Source organism: Desmodus rotundus, chromosome 3 (genome assembly GCF_022682495.2).
Source record: "Desmodus rotundus isolate HL8 chromosome 3, HLdesRot8A.1, whole genome shotgun sequence".
NCBI classification, from domain to species: Eukaryota; Metazoa; Chordata; class Mammalia; order Chiroptera; family Phyllostomidae; genus Desmodus; species Desmodus rotundus.
In genome coordinates this window covers 177246110-177273435 of record NC_071389.1, presented here as the reverse complement: position 1 = coordinate 177273435, position 27326 = coordinate 177246110, and the positions used below count along the sequence as shown (strand labels likewise).

General features: G+C 38.2%; 1 protein-coding gene across 1 annotated transcript in view; it reads right to left on the bottom strand.

Moving 5' to 3' along the window:
• Positions 1-25366, bottom strand: part of LRP6 (LDL receptor related protein 6) — a 144415-nt gene extending 119049 nt beyond the window's left edge. Inside the window, exons 1-2 of the mRNA XM_024575799.4 lie at positions 24858-25366; positions 3160-3553 (exon numbers count right to left, since the gene is read on the bottom strand). Of these exons, the coding sequence (XP_024431567.1) occupies positions 3160-3553; positions 24858-24912 (449 nt within the window). The 5' untranslated portion in view covers positions 24913-25366. The remainder of the gene's footprint in view (positions 1-3159; positions 3554-24857) is intronic.
• Between the last annotated feature and the right edge of the window lie 1960 nt (positions 25367-27326).

The window sequence follows — 27326 nt, the reverse complement described above, 5'->3', positions numbered from 1 at the left end:
AAACTATTTGTACATATTTGACTGCATAGGGGGGTTGGAGCCCCTAACCCCTGCGTTATTCAAGAGTCACTTGTGTATTATTCAAAGCTGTTCAGTAGGAATTCACTTCTGACTGAATCACTGAAGTTTAACTCTTTAAAAAATATTCAAAATGATTTGGAATATGAACAGACCCTTAAAAAAATTTTAAAACCTTAGGACTGCTTTATTTGTACTGGAAACAGCAGGTCCTCAACATCATTAAGATTAGTACAGTCATTATGGAACAGATTAAGGAACTCCATTATTAGGGGCAGTCTGGAATAAAGTAAGGATACTGCTTTCTGTAACTATAGTTGTTCATTTCTAGAACAACTTCTATATACATTTTCCTGTTCCTTATTCTGAACTGCACACTGCCACTCAAAAGAAAAAGAAAAAAAAACCTCAGACTAATAGAGGCCAAATTTAGGGAGGGAAATAAAAATCATCCTTCAGTCTAGGCTAAATGGACTGATTATACAAAGAACTCCATACATCCGAAAGCACACAGATGTCTGCACTAGTTCCCAGGGCTCAAACAATACTAGTCATTCAATAGCTTTCCTTTTACATAAGCTGATGTGAGAGCGAGCTCAGTCAGCTCTTCTGAACCTCATAACCCACGATCCTGGAACTCTAATAAAGCCTACATTTTTCCTCAGCACTGTTTTCATGTACTTTCTCTGGAAAGAAAACTTCACTTTTCCCAAAAAATAAATGTGGAAATCATTTCTTCTGTTGGTAAGTGATGTACTCAATCTAAAATTACTTTTCCTTTAAAATCACAACCCTTAACACAAATCTAAGATCAACATGAAAGATAAACTGACAGAATATGTATTTAAATGCATAAATTTAAATTCATTCCATCATGGTAATTATCAAATATATATCATTTGTCTGCATTGTTTTTTTCCAGTTGCATAATTTTAAAAATAGCCATGATAAAATAACTCCTCCCTACCCCCAAATTTTTTTAATTAAGAGAAGAACTGTTCAGAGGGGGTGAATTTACACACACACACACTCAACACTAACTATAAACATCAAAAATATAGTTATTCTTCATTGAACATCCCTTAGAAGCTTAAATACTACTACTTTCTACCTTTAAAGCACATTATTGTTGATTCTTCTAGTTCCTTCACCAGCTGAGTCTCTGGTGAATTCCTGCCTTCAGTTCTGGGAAGTATCATGGATAAAGCCACAGAAACTCTAATCAAATGGCAAACTTCCTAAGACACTTACCAGACCTGCTTTCCAGAAGTAAAGCTCATGAGCTTTACTACTAAGTGATAATGATTCATTTACTAATTAAATTACTAAACCATGAATAGTAAAGACTTGCCTATAAATTCTGCTCCTTTGAGTATGTACTATCACATAATCATTATACATACAGAAATTATCAAATGTTGCTCCAGAGTTGTGGTAATGGAGTTACATTATCTACCTGTCTTCCTTAACGGCTCTTGTGGCTTCTCTAATTCCTTTACCACTCTTCCCCTCTACATATACATACTACAGAATGCAAATAAACGTATTTTGAAGAAGGAAAAGTTATCTCTCTCCTGAGTTTTATGTTCTTAAATAGTAAATCCTTAGAGATACCACCTCTCTCCAACAAAAGTACAAAAAGCAGAGCTCTTTTTGCAGAACATACTAACCATTTAATATGAGATATTTGGGTGAATTTCCATCATCACCCTTACCATAAAATTGAATTTGTCAAAAAGAACTATTTATCTTTTCACCAAAATATTACTCCCCAATGATCACCAAAACCCTGTGTATTCTACAAAGCAGCAACCTCAGAAACATTTCAACACTACCCGAGATTTACAAATTTTGTTGGCAAAACACAGATTACATTTCTCAAAAATATCCTGCAAGTTCTCAACAACCAAATTTGTCAGTCAGTACACGTCACTGCATATCCAACAACTGTGACCTTCTCCTTGGGACACTCAATTCTTTTACCTACCACAAGAACCACTATTTTCTGACGCATTATTAAGTGACCATTTGACTTTAGCAGATATCTTAATGTCCCTCTAAAAAATATAGTAATTTTTGTTATATAAACCATATATATTTGTGTTTTCCAAAACTCCTCATCCTAAAATTTCACTACACTTTTGCCAATGTTTTCTCTTAAAGTCAAACAAGTATTTTCGTTTCCCTACAACATGGCGTCTTCTTTAACGTTTGTCACCAAATAAGGCCTGGTGTCAAGACAAAGAAGCAAATATAAACCTTTCTTTCATTTCCCCCAAGTTTTATTTTATTACATAATATTAATACATTCCCTTTTATAAATAAGTTTTAAAGCATTTCAACATACTTGAAAGTTAAAGAATACAAAATATTAAAATAGTTATTTACAAGTTATTTATCTTTCGATTTTTTATCAATTATTAGTAACTCATTTCGGGTTCCTGTTGAGATAGTCATCTATACCTAGCTAAGACATAGTCTAGTATGACAACGTATTCAACAGAGAAATATCAAGGAATGGTACACGGCAGGATTGAAGCATAGTAATAAAGAAGCATGTGGGGACACAGTTCCAATTTTCTAAGGGGATTTATGGCTTTAAGTTTCCCTTCTCCTGTGAAAATAAACCTTTATAGCAAATATATGTTTATCTAACTAGAAACAAATTATTTAACAATTTAATCTTTATTTTTCATTGAATACTGACATTAACTAATACTTCACAGTTTAATATAAAATACACTAGTATCACAAAATGACTATATATATAAAACAAAAGTTGTAAGATGCAGGTTTTTTTCTATAATCTTGAGCTGTCAAATACTGCCCTTGTTAAGTCTTCACTCCTTCTTCTCTGCCTTCTAATTATCCTCTCACAGTTACAAAAAATAAACAGAGAAGAAAAATCAAGAACTGTAAATATGGCTATACCATAAGTGTATTAGAAACACAAAACTATTTACAGAAACACCCTAAGAACACAGTATAAATCCCCGCATCCCAATCTACTTGACAAAAAAGCCCAAAGAATATAAAATTTGGTTTTGCTCGTTGTTTTTTGTTAGGGATGAGAGGGGACTACGCTATAGGAGAGAAATCAGGAGGAGATGCAATACCCTTTGTACATTACACAAAACTTACCCACTGGAAGGATCTAAGGCAATAGCTCTAGGTTGATCCAACTCTTGCCAAAACAAAACTTTTCGTAAAGATCCATCTAGATTAGAAACTTCAATCCGATTAGTTTCAGAATCTGTCCAGTACAATTTTTCTCCAAGCCAATCGCATGCCAGCCCATCAGGAGACAATAATCCAGAAACGACAACATTCTGTACACTCTCAGTTTTGTTAAACTCTGTTCGTTTAATGGCTTCTTCGCTGACATCACTCCAGTATATCAAGCCATGACCAAACACAAAGTCCACCGCAGCTGCATCCTCCAAGCCCCCAACTACAATCGTAGCATTCTCTTTGCCATTTGTAGCATCAACCAATCGTAAGTCCCGTCTGTTTGCATAAAGCAACAAAGGGGCCGCTAGAATAAAAAAAAGAAAAATATGTAAGTAAATGAAAGGAAATGTATTGGTTCTCATAAATGAGTTCAAATCAGAATCAGGAAACAAACACTATAAAAAAAAGTAAATAAATCTATAGAAGATGGTCTTAAAATCTTTTCACAAATGAAATAATATATTTGCAGCATTTTAAATACAAAAAGTTGCAAGAGAGAATACTAATTCTGCCACGACAGTCTTTTCTTGTTAAATAGGCTGTCAGATAAAATTTAAAAGGCTGGCCATACCCAAAACGGGCAAGAATATGGAGTTACAGGAATGCTCATACTCTACTAGGGCAATGTGAAATGGTACAGCCCCCTTAGAAAACAGTTTGGCAGTTTTTGTTTTTTTTTAAGATGTGGTCAAGTTTTTTTTTTTAATATTTTATTTATTTATTTTTAGAGAGAGGGGAAGGAAGAGAGAAAGAGAGGGAGGAAACCATCAATGTGAGAAACTCTGATCGGTTGCCTCTCACCTGTGCCCCAACAGGGGACCGAACCACAACCCAGGCATGTGCCCTGACCAAGAATGGAACCAGTGACCTTGAGCTTTGCAGAACACCTAACCAACTGAGCCACACCATTCAGGGCAGTTTGGCAGTTTATTAAAGGTAAAACATACAACATACCATGTGATCCAGCCATACCATACATAGGTATTTACTCAAAAGAAATAAAACCATATGTCAATACCAAGACCTGTACATAAATGTTCATAGCAGCTTCTTTGTAATAACCCAAACTAGAATCAACCTAAATATCATCAACAAACTAATGGATGAATAAATTGTGATATATTCATACAATAAAAAGCAATAAACTATTTGTATAATATAGGTGAATCACAAAATAATTATGTACGGTGAAAGAAGTCAGACAAAATATGAATATATATTGCATGACTCCATTTATGTAAAATTTTAGAAAATTCAAATTATTGCGACAAAAAGCAGATCAGTGGTTGTCTGGAAATAGGAGGGACGGTAAATAAGAATGGGAGGCAGGGATTATAAAGGGGCATAAGGAAACTTTTGCAGATGATGGTTACAATTATATTGACTATGATGATGGTTCCAGAGATATATACATATGTCAAAACTTTAATTTTATACTTTACATATGCAATTTATTGTATAACAATTATATCTCATTAAAACCATTAAATAGTCTAGCAGAGATAGTTCTTAATACAACTATTTTATTCTCTTTTATATTATTTTTTAAAGATTTTGTTTATTTATTTTTAGAGGAAGGGGAAGGGAGGGGGAAAGAGAGGCAGAGAAACATCAGTGTGTGGTTGCCTCTCACATGCCTCCTACCAGGGACCTCGCTGGCAACCCAGGCATGTGCCCTGACTGAGAATCAAATGGGCAACCCTTTGGTTCACAGGCCTGCACTCAATCCAATGAGCTACACCAACCAGGGCTATTCTCTTTCATATTATTATTAGAATGACCTTTGAATAAAACCTAACACCACAACTAAATACAAAGCTTATCCTAAATAATATTTAACTTTGAGAAAGCTGAAGCTACTATTATGACTGAAGTAGTACAAATTTTATGGTTTTGTTTTTTTTAAAGTATCTGTTCCAAGTTTCAGATATTTACTTTCCTGGTATCAACAGTAATTAAAGATCTAGAGCAACACTATACAACAGAAATTTCTGTGATGATAGAAAGGTTCTCTTCACTATGAAATGCAGTAGCCCTTGGCCACATGAGGCTATGGAACACTGAAAATGTGCCTAATGTGATAAGATACTTAATTTTTTATTTTATTTAATCTTAATTCATTAAAATTTATATAGACAAGTGGTCATATAGCACAGGCTGAGGTGAAGAACACAAAGAGGCAGTAAAAATATGACCAGTTATGATGCAATAATTAACGTGATCTTCTCTCACAATTACTTACTAAAGGTTTAAAATGTGTCATCCAAAGTCAAGGTCAAGTATCATTTAAAAGCAACCACTCCCTCTTTTTTTAAGATTTATTTCAATGGAAAAAGGACACATGGACAACAATGTGGTGATTGCTGAGGGGAGGGGGGTATAAGGGGACTCAATGGTAATGGAAAAAATAAAATAAAGATTAAATTTTTAAAAAGAAATTAATTTCAAAAAATTAAAGTGCTCAAGAAAAAGTGCTGTTTAAGCCAATCTAAGGACTATGTCTGCCAAATGGAGTTATGAAGTCCCAATACTTTCATCTGTAAGTACAACAGATGAACTTCCCTTCTAATCTTAAATCCAACTTTCTTAGTCAAAAACAAATGAGTAGATAGCTTTTTAAAAAGTGACGATGAGTCCTTTCTGCTTATTCTGCGTATTTACTGCTGCTATTTGCAAATTAATAAATTTCCCTGACAGATTTCATTTTTAACTCATTTCAGGCTTTCATACATTGCAATGATTTATCAGTCCCTACAGTGTCCACTGTATTATCTTACAATACCCATCATAATATGGGCCAATTATAAAAATCAAGAAAAAGGTCCCTATCAGTTAAGGGCAGAATGCTAAACGCTTCACAGGGCTAAGAAATAGCCCCAGTGCACTTACAACTTAAAATCCAAGAGAGGTGATAATCTAATATTTATTAGGCACCTTTCTTTATGGCACAATTCTTGGAAAACTGTGTGCCAAATCTGTATATGGCATTAAGTAGCAGTTAAATGTCTTTTATGACTTTCAAGTCAGACATGGACATTTCTACTAAACACCTTGTCTACAAAGTGCAAAGAAACTTTCTGGTCATTTACAGCCTACTCATTGTACAACAGAAAAAAAGTGTGCCTGTTTAAGTTAGCACTACTGGTTATAATTAAGGATTCCTAAAAGACTGTATGTAAATCTACACATATTGAAAGGCAATCACAACCCTGACTGGTATGGCTCAGTTGGTTGGGTGCCATCCAGCAAAGCAAAAGGTCACCAGTTTGATGATCCCCAGTGAGGGCACATATGTTTTCTCTCCCTCTCTCTCTCTCTCCCCCTTCTCCACTCTCTAAAAATAAATAAATAAATAAAATCTTTAAAAAAAAAAAAAAAAGGCAATTGCAGAGTTCATCCTAACTACCTTTCTGCTACTTGAATACTTTCTACAATACCGTCACCAATATCTATTCAGTAATATATTAACGAGATAGCTAAATGGTGTAATTTGATCTGCAATACTGTTTTTGTAACAGTTTATTTTTTATTGTATTTTTCCACTGCCATTTATCCCCCTTATACCCACTTTCATCTCCACCCATCTCTTCCCTCCAGCAACATTGTTTTAATGTACTAAAGAAATACAGTGGACCCACACACACTTGCCCCTAGTTATAGCATATATGCACACAATATCTTCCAATCCAAAGAAGTTAGCTTCTGACTTAACACCCAGATAACCCAAATAGCCACCACTGTCTCTTTAGTGGAACCTACATGGGTATGTACAAATCTTTATTTTCCTTATTAACTTCCTAACAAACTTTCACTAGTAGCCTTTCTAAATTTTTTCTGTATTTCTAAAGACAACTTTCATGCTTTGAATCAGTCATTCTCAGATCATCTCAACATAATCAATAAAGCAGGAAGAAAGGTAAATGCCTTACATCCTGAACGTCTTTATTAAATAAACTTCTCAAAAATCTTTCTGTATCCCACCAATCCTCCTTTAACTTGTCCTCAAGTCTCAAATGACAAGTTGTCTTTCTTCCTTTCTAAGGTTAAAGCAATACTTTTGGTTCAGCCTCCCTACGTCTACTCTGAAACTCTGCTCTTATCAATTGTTTTCTGTCTTGTATCTTTGACAGCTCCTGCCAGGTGCTTGCTATCAAAAAACTTTGTTTTGCACCCTGGCTGGCTCAGCTCAGTGGACTGAGCACCAGCCTGCAAAACAAAGGGTCCCCAGTTGATTCTCAGTCAGGGCACATGCCTGGGTTGTGGGCCGGGTCCCCAGAGGGGACACGTGAAAGGCAACCACACACTGGTATTTCTCTCCCTCTCTTTCTCCATCCCCTTCCCTCTGCCAAAAAAGTAAATAAATAAAACCTTTAAAAAAAACCAAACAAACTTTGTTTTGATAACCCTCAACTTGCTATCACTAGTAGCGTAATTTTATTTCTCCTAGCCACAAAACTTATATATTGGTATACATTTCATACCACCATCCATTAGCTATTAACCCTCAGTCTAACTTCCTATCACATCACTCAACTGTCTCTGCTTTCTCCAAGTCTTCATAACCAAATCCAGTGGCCAAATCCAATCTCTGACCTTCCTGCAGCACTCAATATGGGTATGTCGTATCCTTACCTATGTAGAGCATACTATTATTCTTGTTTTACTGGTCGTGCTTCGTCTGCCTTTTAGTTTCAAATCCTCCACTTCCCAAATATAGGTATCCCCAAGATTCTCTGTTGTTACCCAAATAAGAGAATATAGAAAATTATTCAAGTTCACCAGGTCAGCAAGCAACTCTACTCGGGTAATTTTCAAATTATCACCTCTAGTCTAATCTTCAGTTCTGTACTTGTAACTTCTTGTTGGCCATCTCTTCCTGCCATTAATTTAAAATTTACTACTTTCACCCCATACCAACCCCCTAAAAAAACCCTCACAGGTCAATGATACCACAATTTTCCTAATCCCACTAGTCTGCCTTACAGCAGTCTTTGACACCTCCCTTTCCCACCCACCCTCAGTCTAATTACTGCGGAGTTGATTGTTCTTTAACAGTGTCCTTAAATCTGCCTCTTCTCTTCCATTTTTAGAACCACTATCCTACTCTAGATCTTCATGACCTTATACCTAAACTACCCTAAAGTAAGTGATCTCAACATACGTCCTTCCCTTTTCTACTTCCAATATTCTTCAACTCTATCCAACTCAAAAAGCTTTCTGCTGTTCTTTGCCTAAAACAAAACGCCTCAATACCATAGGTGACTATACCATGACTCTTATCTTACCTATTACAGTCTCTGCATCATATAAACTGGTTTTGAACACATCATATTCCATTGCCACAGTGCATTCATTTTCCTGCCCACTCCATACTTTTCTCTCATTATTCTAGCAACCAAGTCCTTCAAGGCCAGATTCAAATCTTATCTATTCCATGAATCTTTTCAATTGCCTCAGCTTTCCTCCTTTGAGCCCTTAGGTTCTTTACCACATTTTTAATATTAGCATTTTTAAAAGTGTATTTCCTATTTCAACTGGGATCTAAGCCCTTGGGAACAGGAGCCACATCTTGTTACTAATTTTATCCCCAACCCCTCTCAAAGTTCACTGAACAGTAATATGGTAAACATTAACTAATATTAAAAAGAAATTTCCCAGAACCTGATCTAAAATTATTATTTGTCAAAAATCCAAAAGGATTATACATTGAGTACTGGCCAAGTGCTCACAAATGCCCATTACTTACCCACTGAATTGGTTTGACCAAAGTTAATCAGGCTTCTCTCTTCCCCACAGACTCCTAAACTTTGGCTAGTAGCTCTAAGCTTAAACAAGCCAAAGAAGAACTCTTAATCCTCTCTTAAGGACTCATTCTGAGTATCACCTGACCATAGTAAAAGATAGCTGTTAGACAGCCCTTATCCTGTCTTCTGCTAGCCCTCACTTGCCTGTCCCACTCTCCCACAAAGATCCTACAGGCACTATTCACTTCTACTGTAAGAGAAAAAGCTTTTTTTGCAGTTGATTTTCAAATACCTGTATATCTCGTAGCCAGAGCATTCTCCCTAATGCAGTAGTCTTTTCCAATAAGGTCTCTCCCTAAGTAAGGATTTATTTTTATTTAGTATCTCAATGGTGACTGACTTGGATGGGGATTGGGCTTCACCTAAGGATCCGCACCATCCCCACCTCAATAATGTCACTTTGTGAGTCAATTAAACTCCCCTCCTGTTCTGGAGGGATCGTTCCCGGAGTTCAACTCATAAAACAGTGTCCATCTTGTCTACAGCAACATGGTAAGGAGTTACTGTGATATTTTCAAGCAAAGAAAATTTTTTTGGCTGAGTAGAGAATCACACCTTGACTAAAGTGAGAATATTCCCAGCTCTTCTGTGAGGCCTCTTCTATTTTCCCTTGACTCCTCACGGGGGAATAGTCCTCTTGCCCAGACCCTTTAAATTCTTATCTCTGATTTCACTATCTAATCCCACAGGTAACTCTCACTCTAGTGGGCACCCTCCCTCTTCTTCCACTGACTGCACACGTCACTTTTACAGAACTACTTCAAGTTCAGTATCTTCAAAACTGGCAAAATTTTTCTAAAGACAATTTAAAACTTCAGTGTCCTCCTTGGGAAACTTGGAAGCTTCCAAAACTGTTTCAGGGAAAACCTCTCCTTTCCCATCACTGTCTGCTCTTCCTTCCTCCATTTTACCACCCTCGACCTTCCCTTCAGCTCCCGTGAATCCTTAATCTATCCTCTTTTAGTACCCAGCCTCCACCATCCCCGTATCCACCCTCGTCAGACCTTTCCCTTCCTACCTAACCCCTCATCTGCCTGTAGTCATTTGAGCTTTAAGACTCCCTTTTCCTCACTAGGGACTCATTAAGAGCTCAGGGACCTGGATTTAAGGGAAAAAAAAAACTAATTGGAAACAGACTAAATCTTTTATCTACTCAAATGAGCTTTAAACACACCCAGACAGTCCTTGGTCTCTTTGTTCCCTCACTGAAAATTTAGTACAAAACCTCCATAAGACTACCCATCAAGGCAAAGATAATCTTAAAGGTCTCTTCCACAAACATTGTTGGGTACACTTCAGCACTAATTGACTGAGCAGGAAACACAATTATGGTTAAAAAAAAAAAGAAGAAGAAAAAAAAGTAAAGGTAAAGAAAGTGAGCTGTAAATTTCAAACTGAAGCTGTAAGCTCTCTACCTGTGTCTATTTGTATGTTTTCATATGTTAAGTATATAAAATATTTTCCCATCTCTAGACAGTATTCCTAGTGTAAGAAGGTAGAGCCAGAGGGCCCCCAAAAGAAGGATTTGTAATGAGGTCCAGAACTCAGGGTATCCAGGAAATATTAAAAATAGGGGATGTTCTCACCCCCACAAGTCTGAACTGGGGGACGGGACACATGGAGCAGGGCCACTGAGAATTGTTTTGTGTAGCAAGTTCTGCAGATAACCTCTAGAACCCTCATTTAACATATCTATAAACTTTAACTGGTTTTATAGATATGTTAAATAGCTGTGGTCATGCTTTGAGCCAGGGAGATGGGAGTGACTTCCACCCAGCAAGTAACTGGGAGGCAACTCCCCCTGGTTAGAGAGCCTGCGTTAAGAGTTTAGAGATGATTGGCTCCATATCACAGGGCCACACCTACCTGGACTTACTATGGCAGCACAGAGAAGCTGGACAACACGGGAATGCTGGCAGGTATAGCTGTGGGAGGAGTTGGGGCTGCAGAGGAAGATTGGTGCTGGGGTTTAAACCCAGGCATGGCAGCCATGACAGAAGAACCACGCCGCTTAGGAAGCCAGAAAGCAAGATGTAGCAGCGATGCAGAGCTCTCTCTTAACAGTTTGGAAGAATGCAGGAGAGACACTGCAGGAAGGAAAGGGGTGAAAGGACTCTTGCTGGTGGGCCATGAGGAGGTGCCATGTGGTTTTGGATTAAGAACTGGAGATCCTGGTGACACAGCTGATGGTACTCGGAACTGAGGGAGGCCTGCCAGCCAAGCACGGATTACTGGGAAGAACAGGGGCTACCTGAGCCATGGACTTCTTTTTCTTTTCCTTAGATACAGTACCCTGGACTGGCAAAGGGGGGAAGGAAGGACTGTGTATGTTTGTGGGTGTTTTAAGGGACTTTGAGATTTTAAAGGAGACATTAAGTCATTACTCTTAAGTCTGTATAACTTGAATAAATAATTCCTTTCCTTTTCACCAATCTCTAAGATGGAATGCTACAATTCCCTGGCAGTGGGCGAATGAACCTAGTATAGGGGAACCCCAGGAGAAGGGGGGGTCCATTTGGTAACACTGTGCAACCCCTTCTCCAGTGGCCAATCAGGGAAAATCACGGGAGACCACATGTGCAGTGGCTTTACAGTAATACAACTACATGTACATGCGTAGTAAAAACCCGCCAAAACTAGCCAGGAAGGATCTGCCCTGTAAGAATAAAATCTCTCCAGACCATGAGGTCAATCTCTGCTTGGAGTTGGCCTGCTCCCATGTTCTCTGCTATAAACTCTGGGTGTTAAGTTCAAATCTTTGTCCTGATCACCAAGAACCTGGTTACCTGTGCCCACCTGTGACACTACGATTTCCAGGAATTAAGGAAATTAAACTACTTCTACTTTCAAAAGTATTTTTATAGAAACTAAACCAATAAGAATCCAAGTTAACATTCACTTAAGTAACCTTTGGCAAATGAGACTAGCTCAATATTGTTGGTTTAATAAAAACTGCTATGTCTTTTGAGTTATCAGCATTAAGTATAACACAAGTATGTATTTTTATTCTACTTGAATATGTTCTTCCTAAACTTTTACGGCTTTATGATAAACTAGCATAATCTGTATTTAGCATAATTCTGACAAACTTTATTTCAACAGTAATTATGTTCTATAATAAGCAAACTTAAAAACAGTTCCCTAAATCTTTTACTAACTTAAAAACTCATCCTTATGCTAAGTTAATTAATGTATAGTCATTAAATACCTGGTCATTTCAAAGAAAGACAGAACACTGAAACATAAGCATTCCAATTTTACACAGTTTTTTTGCCTCTTGTTTTTATGGTACCAAAGCTATATATAGTTGAGTCTATTAATGAACATACTCATTTCTCCAACATTGAGAGATGTACTATCAGAAAGTATATGGCTATAAAAAGATGTGAGATGTATATACATAAACTCTGCCAGTCTACTATTGGCATACGACAGTTCACAACTACCCACCTCAGTTTTCTCTGCAAAATAGTAGACACTATAATTATAAGTTCTAATTTTGTATGTTAATGATTCTACTAGAAGAAATAATTACAGAACCTTATGCAAAGTATGTAGGATGTGTTTTTAAATTTAAAAAAAACACACACACACAAAACAGTCCTAAAGTAAAATGACTAATTTCTCCAGAGTCAGAAGAGGAAAACTTACGGCAAGACTTTAATGGATACAGAAAGCTAAAAAGAGTTCATGAAAAAGGAATTTTGTTTGTTGTGGTAACAACCAGCTAAAATTTGATAGGCTTATTTGTAAGATTTTCAAAAAGTACTTGAGTATCAAATATTACACTGATGTAAAACTAAAAGTTGGTTTTCTGTTAAAATGACAAAATTTTCTTGGGTTATTGGTCTGCTCTTCATAAAAGTTATAAAAGATTCTTCTTTGCCTTTTGAGTAATCTCCTTATAAGACGAAATGCATTATCATCGGAATTTCCTGTGCTTGATGTTGACTTTATCACATCTTGATAACAGTCAACAACAGTCAACAAACTGTCTATGACAGATGTCCCAAAAGATTATAATGGAGCTAAATTAAACCCTGGCTAGTATGGTTCAGCTGGTTGGAGCGCAGTCCCATAAAGCAAAAGATCGAAAGTTGGATTCCCAGGCAGGGCACATGCCTAGGTTGTGGGTTCAGTCCCTCATCGAGGTGCAGAAGAGAGGCAACCAACCCATGTTTCTCTCACACAGATATTTCTCTCCCTCTCTATTCTCCCTTCCCCTCTCTCTAAAATCAGTTAGGTATGTTCTCAGGTGAAGAGTAAAAAAAATATATATATATATATAAAACGGAGCTGAATAATTTCTATCACCTAGTGACATCAAAGCCATCAGAACGTCATGGTACAATGCATTACATGTTTGTGGTGATGCTGGTGTAAACAAATCTACAGCCCAGCTAGTCATATAAAAGTATAGCACATATAATCATGTATAGCACATACTACTACATAACGATAATAAATGACTGTTAATGGCTTATGTTTTTACTATACTATACTTTTTATTATTTTAGACCATACTTGTCTCATTTTTTTAAAAGTTGGCCACAAAACAGTATGCTGAGTTATACAAGCAACAGCCTCATACATGTTTACCATGTCTTGATTGCATCATTTGCTCTTGCGATTGATTTAATCTCACGTTATTTTGAACAGCAACATGCTGTATAGCCTTACAGACAAGGAGCAATAGGCTATACCACCAATTTTCAACCTTTTTCATCTCAGGGCACACATAAACTAATTACTAAAATTCCACAACACACCAAAAATATAATTTTTACTGATCTGACAAAAATTAGGTATAATTTTGACTCATTCATATCAGACAGCTATTTTGTGTTGGCTGCTGTCATTTTTTTTTTATTTGACAATCTAAGGGAAAAGAGGTCAGTGCCCCTGACTATATAGTCAGTTATTGGATGTTTTAAAAATTCTTGCGGCACACCGTTTGAAAATCCCTGGGCAATACCATTTGGCTCAGGTGTGTAGTAGGCTATACCATCGAGGTTTGTTTAAGAATACTCTATGATGTTGACACAATGGCATAATCTCCTAATGATGCATTTCTCAAAACATATCCCCATCGTTAAGCAGAGCATGACTGTACTTAAATAAACAAAGTCTTCTCATACCCTTTGAAAAAGGTAAGGTTCTTTACCACCATGTTCCTCCCTATGTAAACTTTTAAAAAAGATTTCTGACAGTTTGGTTATATAAGTAGCCATGTACTTTTTTCTAACCAACCTATAATAATATTTAACAAAGTTTTCAAACCTCTTGACTTGTGACATTCTGTCTTTTCAAAATCAAATCCAAAATAATGTCTTTTGCACCTACCATTGTCTCTGAAATATCCCAAGGGTCCCTTGAGGTTCACAAAGATTTATTCTTTCACTTGGTAAAAGAGAAGTGTTAAAACTAGCTAGGTTTATTTGATCAATCTTAAGATTTACATGGGAAGCACTGTCAAATCAGAAGAGATGTTATCCTCCCCTAGGTTAAATCTATATGGGTAAAATGTTCATATGATTACTTCAGAAACTGTATGTGGTTCCAAGAAATTTGTCAATACTCTCACTCTCCATATGTTTCTAATGATCAAGAGTCCCAGTGCTGCTCTGCCTAATATTAGACCACAGTGTAGTATCACAAGTCCTAATTGCAGTTATGCTTTTTATAACTTCGATGGTATTTTTATGTTAACATGATCACAATCTGACTTCCTTAATTTGAATACAGTATATTTTAGATAGCTAATGGTTCTCAACTGGTGACTCACATCACTTACTTTAAGGAACTTTATTATAGAAATGTTTAGGACTAATTCCAGACTTACTCTTCTTTAAAACAAGGCTAATCACTGTATTTTATCTAAACCTGCTTTGATTGATTTGACTTTAGACTGTATGTTATGAAAACCAAACTTCCTTGTCAACTGTTATTTTTTATAAAAAACTCCCATCAGATCTTTAACTTTAAAATTATCATTAGTAAGTTAAGCATCACCATGTTAAGTCTTTTGTCATCTACAGGTAGTTTTTTGACTTATTCTGAAGATTTCTTGAAAGGACTTACATATGAACTATAGGTCAACAAAAAAATGACCGTTGAAAAATGACTATACTAGGTACTCTTGGGCACAAGCTTCCGATGGCATCACTGAAATGTCTTTGAGGCTATACCAGTGGATTGAGTCAGGATTTCAAAAAAGCTAGAGGAGAAACAGATGGATTCATGAGACTGATAACCCAAGATCTAGCAGAACAAGAATTAATTACATAGAACTGAATAAACTGATGAAGGATGATTCTGAATTTTGTTTAAAGTATTGCTGATGCTTTAATGTCCTGGGTTGTTTTTGGGTTTTTGTTTGTTTGTTTGTTTTGTTTCGGGTATAAGGAACTCCTGTATTTTTTTCTTAAGCTATCTGTAACTCATTAACAATTTAAGCAAAATATGCTTCTGTGAACAGAAATAAAACACCTTTTTCTCCCTGCCTGACTCCTCCATAATTCAAAGATTCTTACTGAGTATTTATATTTTCATGGCAATACAGTTATTTGCATAGGTTCAGTGTCTGTCCTCCTAGCTGGAAACACTGGTTATGCAACCAAAGTTTAGATTAGGCGGCCATATCTGAAAGTGGTGCTCATTTAATCAAATATAACCAGACACTTTTAAGGAGCTATGGTTGACTTTACAAAGCCAATGCTTACTTATAGTCCTAATGGGAAAACAGAACTGGTACCCAGCTTACAGAGTTCCCAGCCTTACAAGTGAAATAAGCAAGGTCACTTCTAGGCAGGCCCAAGAACCATAAGATATTTGGGGAACATAAAGAATTCACCCAAATCTATAGGTATTGCAAGCGAAACCTGATGGTAAATTCTTAGCTTCGTTTCGTGGCTTCAATAGCCTTTTAAAAGTCCAATCCAAGACTCCTTATAAAAACTTTCAGCAAAGCAAACGTTAAAGACCTATCTTTACATAAATAATCAGGACAAATCTAACGAGACCAACTTCGCAATTGTGAAGTTACTTTATCCCATTGTGGTCTAAATGTTTTTGACCACTCCCCCCTCAAATTCATATATTGAAATCTACCCCTCATGTGATAGTATGAGGAGGTGGGATCTTTGATAGGTAATTAGGATTAGATAAAGTCAAGAGGGTGGAGTCCTCCTGAATAGGATTAGTACCCTTTTGAGAGTTAAGGAAGAGCTAGTATCCTCTCTCTGCTCTCCACCTTGTGAAGATACAGAGAGCTCAACACAAAAGTGGGTCCTCACCTGAACCTGGCCATTCTGGCACTCTGATCTTGGACTTCCTGCCTCCAGATATAAGAATAAATTTCTATTATTTATAAGCCACCCAGTCTATACTATTTTTGTTATAGCAGCAATATATCCCTAATAACAACAAAATGTTTTAAACAAATTCTGTTTTAAACAACAGGGAGACTGACCTAGTGCTCAGAATTGCCCATTCCTTATCCACTGACTTGGCTTGACCAAACTTTGGTCAGGCTTTTCTCCCCTCCCACTATCCCCTAAACTTTGGCTTATCCTAAGTTTACGCTAGTACATGCAGAACTTATTCCCTTGTAGAAACAGTTCATTTCAAACATCAGCTGACCACAAGAAATAAAAAATTTCAGTTAACTACCCTGACATGCAATCTGCTCACCCCTACCGACTTGGCACACTCTTCTACAAAATTACTACTAACACTGCTTACCCTTCCCTATAAAAGAAGTCTTTTTGTATTTGATTTTGAGATGCCTAGATCTGGCGGTCAGAGCATTTTCCCTACTGCAATAATCCTTCTGAATAAAAGCCTCTCCTTACCTAAATCCAGATTTGTTTTTATTTAACAGTGCTATGACAAGCCACCTATTTGCAAACTCCAAAATTACACTAACATTTATTTTCCTCTACCAAAAGTGACTGGTATCGCCCTTGCAAGTGTGGCTTGGTTGGAGCATTGTCCTGTAACTAAAAAGGTCACTGTTTGATTCCTGGTCAGGTCACATACTCAGGTTGCGGATTCCAACCCCAGCAGGGGCAAATATGAGAAGGCAACAAAGTGATGTTTCTCTCCTCCCTCCCCAAAGCAATGAAAATACAACATCCTCAGGTGAGGAGAAACACAAAAAGAAAAAAAGTGGTATCATTTTCAAAATCATAGTAAGACCCACATAAAGTTAGGTACATTGAGGAAGCACTGCATATAAAATTACTGTCCAGACCAGCAATCTGGCCCTAGGTTAGTCATTAGCCATTCACCTTTCTAATTTGTAAAGTGAGGAAGTTGGGCCAGGTAATTTCTAGTATACCTTCTGTCCTAGGTATGAATTTGGTAAAAAGGTTTAACTGGGACAGGGCTATTCATAAGTCAATACACAGAAATGACAAGCTGTTGAACTACTGAGTGCTTCTCCAGCAGAAAAACAGGACCATTTTTCTTAAGTCTATTTCTATAACTTCAAAAACAGATTTAAAAAATAATTTAGGATAAAAATTTCAATAACTTTAATGATCAAAGGCACACTCATTCAAAAGTACTTCATATATCCACACAATGGAATATTACTCAGCCATAAAAGTGAATAAAGTATTGATACATGCTATAACATGGATGAACCTTGAAAACATTATGCAAAGTGAAAGTAGCCAGATACAAAAGGCCACATATGGTATGACTCCATTTATATGAAATCTTCAGAATAGGCAAATCCATAGAGACAGAAAGTAGATTAGTGGTTACCAGAGATTGGGGGCAAGGGGAAATGGGAAGTGACTGCTAAGGGGCATTGAGTTTCTTTTGGAGGTGATGAAAATGTTCTGGAATTAAACAGTGGTGATGGTTGTATAACCCTGTGAATATACTAAAACCAAAGAACTGGACACTTTAACATGAACTTTATGGTATGTGAATTATATCTTTAAAAAAAAAACTGGGTTAGAAATGTACTTGAGCACATTACTGTATCACCAATGCAATAGTAATATCCTAACACCAGAAAATGTTATGTCATCCACATTTCAAATTCAATCTCAGTTATAAACATGATTTATTTCTGATCAGTATGATTAGTTTTTCCTAATTTGTGCTAAAAAAAAAACTTTGTAGTAGTTACAAATTTATAACTTAAGACTGTATAAATATCATGAAAATTCACTTATTTTTATAGTGCTTTAAATGTAAAATTTTGAATACCTAATATGTGCAAAGCTCTGGTACATCATGGTATATGAAGGAAAAAAAAATCTATTCTTCAAACAATGTTTACCTAACAAAGGGCTGGCTGTTGTCTTCACTGGCATAAATCAAGAAACTGCTACAAAGAAATACCATATAATACGTAGCTAAGAGTTCACCTTAATGAGTTCAGCTGTTAGCTTTCTCAGACTTGCAAAATACAGTTGATATATGGACACACATAAATTACACCTCCAATAAAGCTGGCCAATAAGGAGGAAGATTCCTATCCCTAAATCTTTTACTGGACAAGGTTTTGGTCCAGGAGTGATAAAGTGATGACTAACCAAGGCCATTAGAGAAAATGGTCTCCTGATCAAACACACATTACTTGATAAAAGTACAGTTTTCCAGTATTTGGGTGACTACTTTCGTGAAAAATAGGACTACTGTTGACCACATTCACTTCTGCATTTTTATTTTTACCAAGAATCTGATCAATAACTTTAGGCCTAGTGTCTATGAATAACTTAAAAATTCACTTTTTTTTTGCCTGAAAATATGATTCTACTTCACATCCCCAATCTCCTGGCCTTTCCAAACAAGATATAACAAACAAAAAAGAGCAAGTCATATCACAGCTACCGGGATCACAGACCTGAGCACCAGCAATTTTCACCACATAGAACCCAGGCACATTTTAGTATTTCCCAGTCCCACATCTGAATGTCTTGCACCTTTTGTGAGGCTAAGACAAGCTTGAGAAACAAAGTGTATCCTAATATCAAGTAACACTGTTTTCCTTGTATTAGTGACGAGTTGTATTTAAAATGAATAATTTCAAGGTTAAGTATTCTAACCTTAGGTTACCCAGTCCATGTATTTGACTAAATGTCAAAATTATTCACATAGAGCAGTGTTCTCTTCATTAAGATGCCTCATTTTACAGAAGATATACAAATGGTGAAACATGCAATACAGGAACTCAATACAGCCTTTACCCATCCTATAGGGAAAAATCCATCAACTGAATAATTTTAATTATTGTAAACAAATAATAATAAAATTTCTCAATTAAGACAATGTTTTGATCAAATTATTTTGCCTACACTTAACTCAAATAATAAGTATCACAAGTGAACTGTTTATCCTCTAGCTTATTTATAATAATTACCTAAAACAGTGTTAAAGTTGCAATCCTTTAGAATATAAAATAAATTTAGTAGACAGTGGTCATCTAGTTTATATAAAACAAAATAGAAAATATCAGAAGAGTCAAAAATGTTTAAAAACCACTGACCTAAAATTACTGACTACCTAAAACAGTGCCTGGCATTTAAAAGTTTTCCTGAGTATTAATATTTCTTTTAATTTAGCCATGTTAATAATAACAACCAATTATCCAAAGTCTACTCTTGACTGTGCAATGTACTATCCATTTACAAATATTCTTTCATCAGTTCCCACAGTCATCTTCTAAGGTATTCCCACCTAACAGCAGAGGAAACAAGAGCTAAGTAACTAGTAGAAGATTTGAACTTGGTTTGTTTGTCCATAAAGCTCATACCTTTCTAACATAGTATCCCCCTTTATAATCTTCTCTGAATATAAGTTTGCAATAAAATTTCTATGATGCAAATGGATTTTCTCAAAGTTACCTGTGGCCTAAACAGAACTATAATCTGTGCCGTTTTTCCATTATGTTCAAATTATAAGTTCACATAAATATTTTCCATTTATTACCCCTCCATACAATCTTTTTTGATAGTCAAAAAAAAGACAGTCATTTCTGATAACCAAAGCATGTATAACTACATGAAAACAGTATTTCACTTGAGCAAAGAGAAAAACCTCCAATTAAAGCAAAACAAAAAACCAAAAAACAAAAAACTGAACCAGGGGAAATCACTTGTTAGGCCTGAAACGTTAAGTTTCAAAACCAGTCAAATTATTCTCTAGCCAGATGAGCAAACCTTAGGTTAAGTAACAATGAAAATACCATATTCAACTACTGTATATGAAACTGTCATCAAGTATCAATTCACATGAATCAACCCAATGTCTGAAGAGTTACCTAGTCAAGGTTCCCTTCAAGTGTGTTGCTTGGAACAAAGGTTCAGCAGAATGTTAAAAGGATATGAAAAAAAGTCATTGTCAAGTTTGAGAAACAGTGGGTTAAACAAAGTTATTAAATTGGTCTTTCTGCCTGGGGATGTCTGAGTCCCTAATGTGTAAATATAAATTATGAATCTCCAAAAGAAGTTCCATTATCGTAATAAAGATAATAAGGTGTACAGAGATTAAGTGACTTATCCAAGGTCACACAGCTAACTAATGGCAAACTTAGAATGAGAATCTAATTCTTTTGATTCCCACTCCAAAATTTATTCTACCTCCCAAGACTACATCATACCTGGTATGATTATTTTTTTTAAAGGTTTTATCTATTTATTTTTAGATTTAGGGGAAGGGAGAGAAAAAGAGAGGGAAAGAAATATCAATGTGTGGTTGCCTCTCTCGTGGCCCCCACTGGGGACTTGGCCTGCAATCCAGGCATGTTCCCTGACTGGGAATTGAACTGGCAACCCTTTGGTTCTCAGCCCGTGCTCAGTCCACTGAACTACACCAGCCAGGGCTCTGGTATTATTTCTAAAATCTGTTCCAAGGGTCAGTTCTATAAAAATATAACTTGGGAAACAATAGTGTCTTGTCCTGACATATTTACCACCACCCCACCAAAATAAATATCAAAGAATTTTTATAAAACAACAAAAGCCTCCTCAAAGTAAGCTGGGACATAGTATGTACAGATTATACACACTAATAATAGTCCAAAACATACATTCTTATAAAAATATTTCCTCTAGACAATCAGAGATATAATCTTTTCTAATCAGTACCTGGACAGAATTAAGAGAATGGTAAAAAATGACAACTTAGATTGTGAGGTCCGTCAGAGCAGCGACCATGTCTATTTTGCTCACAAATATACCAGAGCCCTAGTATATAGTAGGTATTCCATATATTCAGGGTGAGGCAAAAGTAGGTTTACAGTTATATGGAAATACAATAATTAATAAATAATAAAATAAGAATAAATTCTGTTCCACATACAACTGGAAACCTACTTTTGCCCCACCCTGTATTTGCTGAACGAATGAAAAATAAATTCCTGCTCTACCATTAATTAACATTAGGCTATTGCTCAAATTATAATCTCTCTGAATCCGAGGCGTTCCCCCACTTGCAAATAAAGCAGTTAGACCAAATGATCAAGATCTCTTCTACCTTTAAGAATTCATGAATCTTACACAAATTAAATCTCAAATCCCCAGCATTTGTGGATATGTCCACAGTCAAAAAATTACAAAAAAAAAAATGACATTGGCAGGTAACTTTGTAACCGAAAGCAGGTCTGTCTGTCGCCTGCCTCTTGCAAAGCCAATACACGAGAGGCAGGTGCTGATATAAAGAAAAGTGGTTTATTTTCGGGTGCCCACAACCTGAAAGATGGGGGACTCACGTCCTAAAGCTCATCTTCTAGGAAGATGGGGGACTCTTATCTTAAAGTCCATCTTAACATCTCAGTGCAGGCAGAGGTTTTTCTAAAGAGGGAGAGAAAAACAGAACAAAGAGATGGAGGGAAGGGGCTGAAAAATTCTCTTCGTGCAGACGAGCACAGTCCATTCCAAGTCAGCAAGTGATGGTCTGGTGTGCGTCATCCTGGTTTAGTCATCCTGGCTCCACGGTTGAAGGTCAGCAAGTCTCCCGGTGATGGGTTGCCTAAAGATTGGAGTCTGTATCCTTTTTAGTTCGTTCCTGGGATTCTTATATAAACATGCTATTTATCTATAAGCCACATATTACAGTCAGCACTTACAGAAACAATGTGAAAAGAATGGTGAGGTGGGTTTCAATCCCCTACTATTACTTCATACTCATTACTTCATTTAATATGCCCAATATAGCAACAAATTAGAGCAATATTACTACCTACATTTTGCAGGTAAAGACACTGAGGCCCAGAGAAATTGACTGACTAGCCCAGAAACACAAGGTTATTAAATAGTGAAATGTGGAGTTTAAACCCAAAATTTTAGGATTGAAATCTCCAATTCTTTCCATTCCACCTCCAGTGACAGGGATGGAAATGCAGCCTAGATGATGACAGTATTATTTCCCAACTTTCAGCTACTGATATAACAGAGCTACAGGACAAAAGTTCTCCCAAACTCCTTCATCATCCCATCTTCCCTATGTTAAAGCTCTGACTCTTCTGTAACGAAAAAAGTCTTTTTTTTTTTAAAGATTTTATTTATTTTTAGAGAGGGGGGAGGGAGAGAAACATCACTGTGAGAGACAGATGTCAGAGAAAAACATCCATCAGGTACCTCTAGTATGCACCCCAACTAGAGACCAAACCTGCAAGCCCCGCATGTGTCCTGACCGGGAATCTAACCAGGCGACCTTTCACTTTGAGGGACAACGCCAACCAGGCCACACTGGTCAGGGCAGAAAAATGCCCTTAATTCAACAAATTAATCACATTTTTCTCCTTGGAGCCTACAGTTAACTAGTATCACTATTATAACAGAAGATGACATTTTCAAAGAATGAAAAGAATCTAAATTATGAGTAAAAATCTTCCACATCAAAAGGCAGTTTTAGTTTTAGTTCAAATAATATGTATTCACAGTCAAGTGCTGTTAAATTCAAAGACCATTATTATGCTACATTTAAAATGAAAACTCCACTTAGTGGAAATGAGGCCATTTAAACCATTAACTATTATGTCTTGTTACAATACTACCATACTTCATAAATATAATTCAAGTGCAACTTCTCTTAATTCTGGTAGCGAACAAACCCAACTCTAGACCACACTTGGTGTTAAAATAAACTAATGGCATTTACATCACATGCTCCCCCTCCAAGAAATACAGTTGGGCAACCAGAAGCATCCTGGGTTATGGATTTAGATTTCCCCAAGACTAACCTCTCAGCAGGCTCCCATATTTGTTAACACTATTAACTTTGTCTTAAAATATCTACATATGTGATGTCAAGTATAATTGTTTCTCACAGCCATGGCAAAATCCCCTTTCAACAGGGAGTATACTATACTAAACATACACTTATTAAAGCTCTCAAGTACATAACACCTCATTAAATCCTCTGCCAAGAAAATTAAATGAGCATTATCTTTCTGGGGTTTACATGTGGAAACAGTTTGGAATATGCTTAATGAATCCTCATTATTAAGTATAAGTAGATATAACATGGAAACATAATAATCCTACAGAAGAGTAAAGAAAAAATTCTTCCTCGAAAAAAGGTAAGGAAAGAAAAGAAAAAGGTCACTCATGCTCATACAAAATTCGTAGGTACACACAGGAATGGCACACCTGGCTCATGTATATCATGAGATCGTTAGTTACTATCGTGTTCTGCACTTCAGTAAGTTTTGGAGGCTTACCGAAAGTTCAGCTTGTTAACGTAGTAACTAAAAATCTCCACTGACTCAAGAGGTCCCACGCCTGAAAAGAGCTGACCGTGAACACAACCGAGAATCCTAACAAAACCAAGGCTACAAGCCACTGCATCAATCAGGACTTAAATTCCTCTGCTGGCTCCAGAGCCTGAGACTCATCACCGCTTCAACAGGGACGGCTAAGTTTGAGAGGAGCTACTGAAATCCTGCGGGCCGGCCAAACCTGCGTGAACTGTCACAGAACAGAAGTCACAGCCTATGTGACAACTTTGTAGGCCGACTCAAAAAACCACAGGACCAGCGAATGCAGGAGATCCTTACAGCAAATTACCTAGAAGAGCCTCGGTTATTTACCCAAGTGCCGCGCAGTCCCCTGGGGAGCGCAGCAAATGATAACGTAGGTCCCAACGACAGGCTGCTCCTTTTCACACCAGGATGACTTTCCCAGTTAGTGCCAACTGTACACTTGCATGCTCCCAAAATAGGGGCAGGTCAACGTTTCCATTTTATTATAGGCTGAAGTTCAGAAGATTCCCAGTGCTGAATTGCTCGACCTATAACCTCGGAGTCACTTTCCAACTGTGTTCTCTCCCAGGATCATTATATCCCCAACGGAAGCCAATTATTAGTTGTAACAAGGCCTGGAAAAATAGCAAGAGGGCTCTAAAAGTTCACGTAGGAGACACAGAAAAGTGGGGGGCTTCGAGGGAGACCAACGTGAAAGCATCTTGGGCTCAATTATTCTAAAAGCCAAAATACATAGAAAGATCCTTCTCCCCGATGACTCCAGGCAGAAGGAGACACACGGACCCTCAGTCATTCCGACAGCATGGTGCTGCAGGGGTTCCCTGAGCCCAGCAACCGGACTGAGGCTACGATCTGCCCAGATACGGTCCGGAAACCTAGGCAGGGGTCTGCATTGTGGCCAGGCAGGGCGCCCGGCCCCTTCTCCCGGCCCCTTCGCTCTCCTTCCCCACGACCAGGCCTCTCCTCGCTCCTATTCCCCTTTTTCTCCCTCCCTCCCCTCCCCCCAGACACACACACAAAACAAGGCCACCCCCCACCCCAAACCCTACCAACTTTCCCGTCCCCTCCACTCTTCCCACCTCTCAGGAGCACGCAGAAACTGCAGGCCAGGAGACTCCTCAGGACGGCCCCCATCTTCCCTTCTCGCGTTCTCTTCTCTCTCACCGGCGAGGGGCGGCCAGAAGAGGGGGAGGCGAGGAGCCGGGGCGGCCGCCGCAGCAGCAGGTCTGCACGCTCATGCTTCCCAGCTTGCCAGAGAGAGAAGAAAGAAAGGCGCACGTCAAGGCTCCGCGCGCGCCGCCGCCCTCTCTACCGCGCCGCCCTGGCCGGGGCTCGCGCGACGCCAGCGTCTGCTTCCATCCCGCCGCCTCCTCCCCCGGCGCCCCGCTTCCCCCGCGCAGTTCCTCATTCAGCCTCTTCCTCTCACGCAGCAGCGCAGGGATACGGCCCTGCCGCGGTCGCCACTGGCCTTCGCCAAGGTCTTCCTGCGCGCTGCCAAACCCCCTCCCTCGGCGCCGCCTCCTGTGCAGTTATGAGAGGCAGTGGGGGGCGCGCGCACGGCCTCTGCGTGGAGACCCCGGGGTATCTGCCCGGCGAGCAGAAGGGAGTTGGGAATGAAAGGCCGCCCAGCGACGCATTCCAATGGGATTCTTTCCTGGGCTGGCGGCTTCGGCCCTCCCTGCGGAGGGCGTGAAGCGACGTCGAACAACATTGGAGCCGGCGTGGTCGGGACTACTTTCTGCGGCTCGGCCGAGCCGCCGCCTGCTCCGCTCTTTGTGCGGCTGCCGCCGGCCGAGCCAGGTGGAGCTTCCAATCCACGCCGGCTGCCACCTGGGCCCGGGGTTATGGGGGGCGGCGGGCCGGGGGCGGCTGAGCTGCAGGTCCACGCTCGGGGAGCAACGCGGATCCCCACACAGGGTGATGAGCTCGTTCTTCAGGATAGGAAATTGGTTTTAGCAGTTTGCTTTTTAAGGTAAATAAAAGCCAGTGGTACTTACACCAGCTTTAAACGTGGATCTGGTGAAGAATGTTCAAACAAGAATTCAAACTAAGATTTGCATTTTCTCCTGGCTTCCCAGAACTACAGACTGGCTCCAGAATTAAGTCAGTTCAGAACTAAAGGTTTCTAACCTGGCAGATAAAATTCCAAGATAAATGCGTCAGCAACTAAGACAGAGCAAAGGGACAATTGGACAGGACTGTATCTGGAATTTTATAAGTTGCATTTATAATGAACGTTTGTCATATTTTGATGATTAGTTCTCAGCTGGAGGAGGAAAGAATTCCCCAGAATCTCAGACTTGCTTTGCACTGCTTCTGCTGCTTTCACTGCACCAGGCATTCAAGAGTAGCGACACAGACAGTCCCTGAAAATTACGTGGCTGCCGCAGACTAGGAGGGCACTCCAAGAGTTAACTATAATGGAGCCATCAGTTCCATTCTGCCCTGCTGTCACACGCCCCTACCTGGGGGCACACGGACGAAGAAATGTAGCTGCTCCAGCAATGTTCCTAGTATCTCAGTGACGTTGGATTTCACTTAGTGCTTACCCACACATTGTTATATTTGACACTGAAAACTACCCTGGGGTAATGAAGCTTTTGTTACTATTCTCATTGCATAGAGGAAAAATAAGAACTTGAGGAGTTCAATGACTTATCCAAGGCCACTCCAACTACTGAACAGCAGGACCCAAATCCAAGTCCACTTCTGACTTCACTGTCCTGTTTCCAAGAAATGTATGCTGAACCAGAGCAATGTATGTCTGTAAGGTAGAAAAGCAGAAAGAGCTAAATCACTTTCTCCTAAATTCATTTATGAAAGTCTAGCCACCATTGATTTAAATTACCTTCTTCCAAAAACCATGTCAGGAACTCTGCAAATTTTGTATTCTGATCTCCTCAAAACACATAAATGAGAACCATGTTTTTCAACAATAGCAGGGCTTGTATTACTGTAAAGCTACTGAGGCTGCGGAGACAGCAGGACGTCAGTGACCAAGGCCCGAGCTTTGGAATGAGACATGGGTGAGGATCCAAACCCTACCAGTAACTAGATGTGTGACTTTAGGTGTGACATTTAAATGCATGGCACCTCAGTTTTCTCCTCTGTAAAACAGGATAATGCCTCCTTCAGGTTTGTAAGAGGTATTAAATAACATATATAAACTGTTCAACATATAACCATTTCCTTTCTTTCTCAACTCCTTTAAGGTGAATGGTATCATAGTAATTTGGAATCTTGAGAAATAACTGAAAAGAGACAAAAATTGCATGTTCAAAATATTTACTGCAGAATTATTTATCATTGAAACTACACATAGATAATAGTGAAGCCAATGAAACTTACTCTCTAGGACTTATCACTTTCCCAAGTCCCTTCCAGAGCCCAGAGAAGGACCCTAACAATCTGGTCACGTGGTCCTATTTGCAAAAGTAAGATAAATTTTGTATTTTTAAAAAAATATCCCTCAAAATTGTATCAATTTCACAAAACCTGAATTTGTTCCTGTTTATAATAGAAAACTGAGTACAGCATAAATTTCTTTA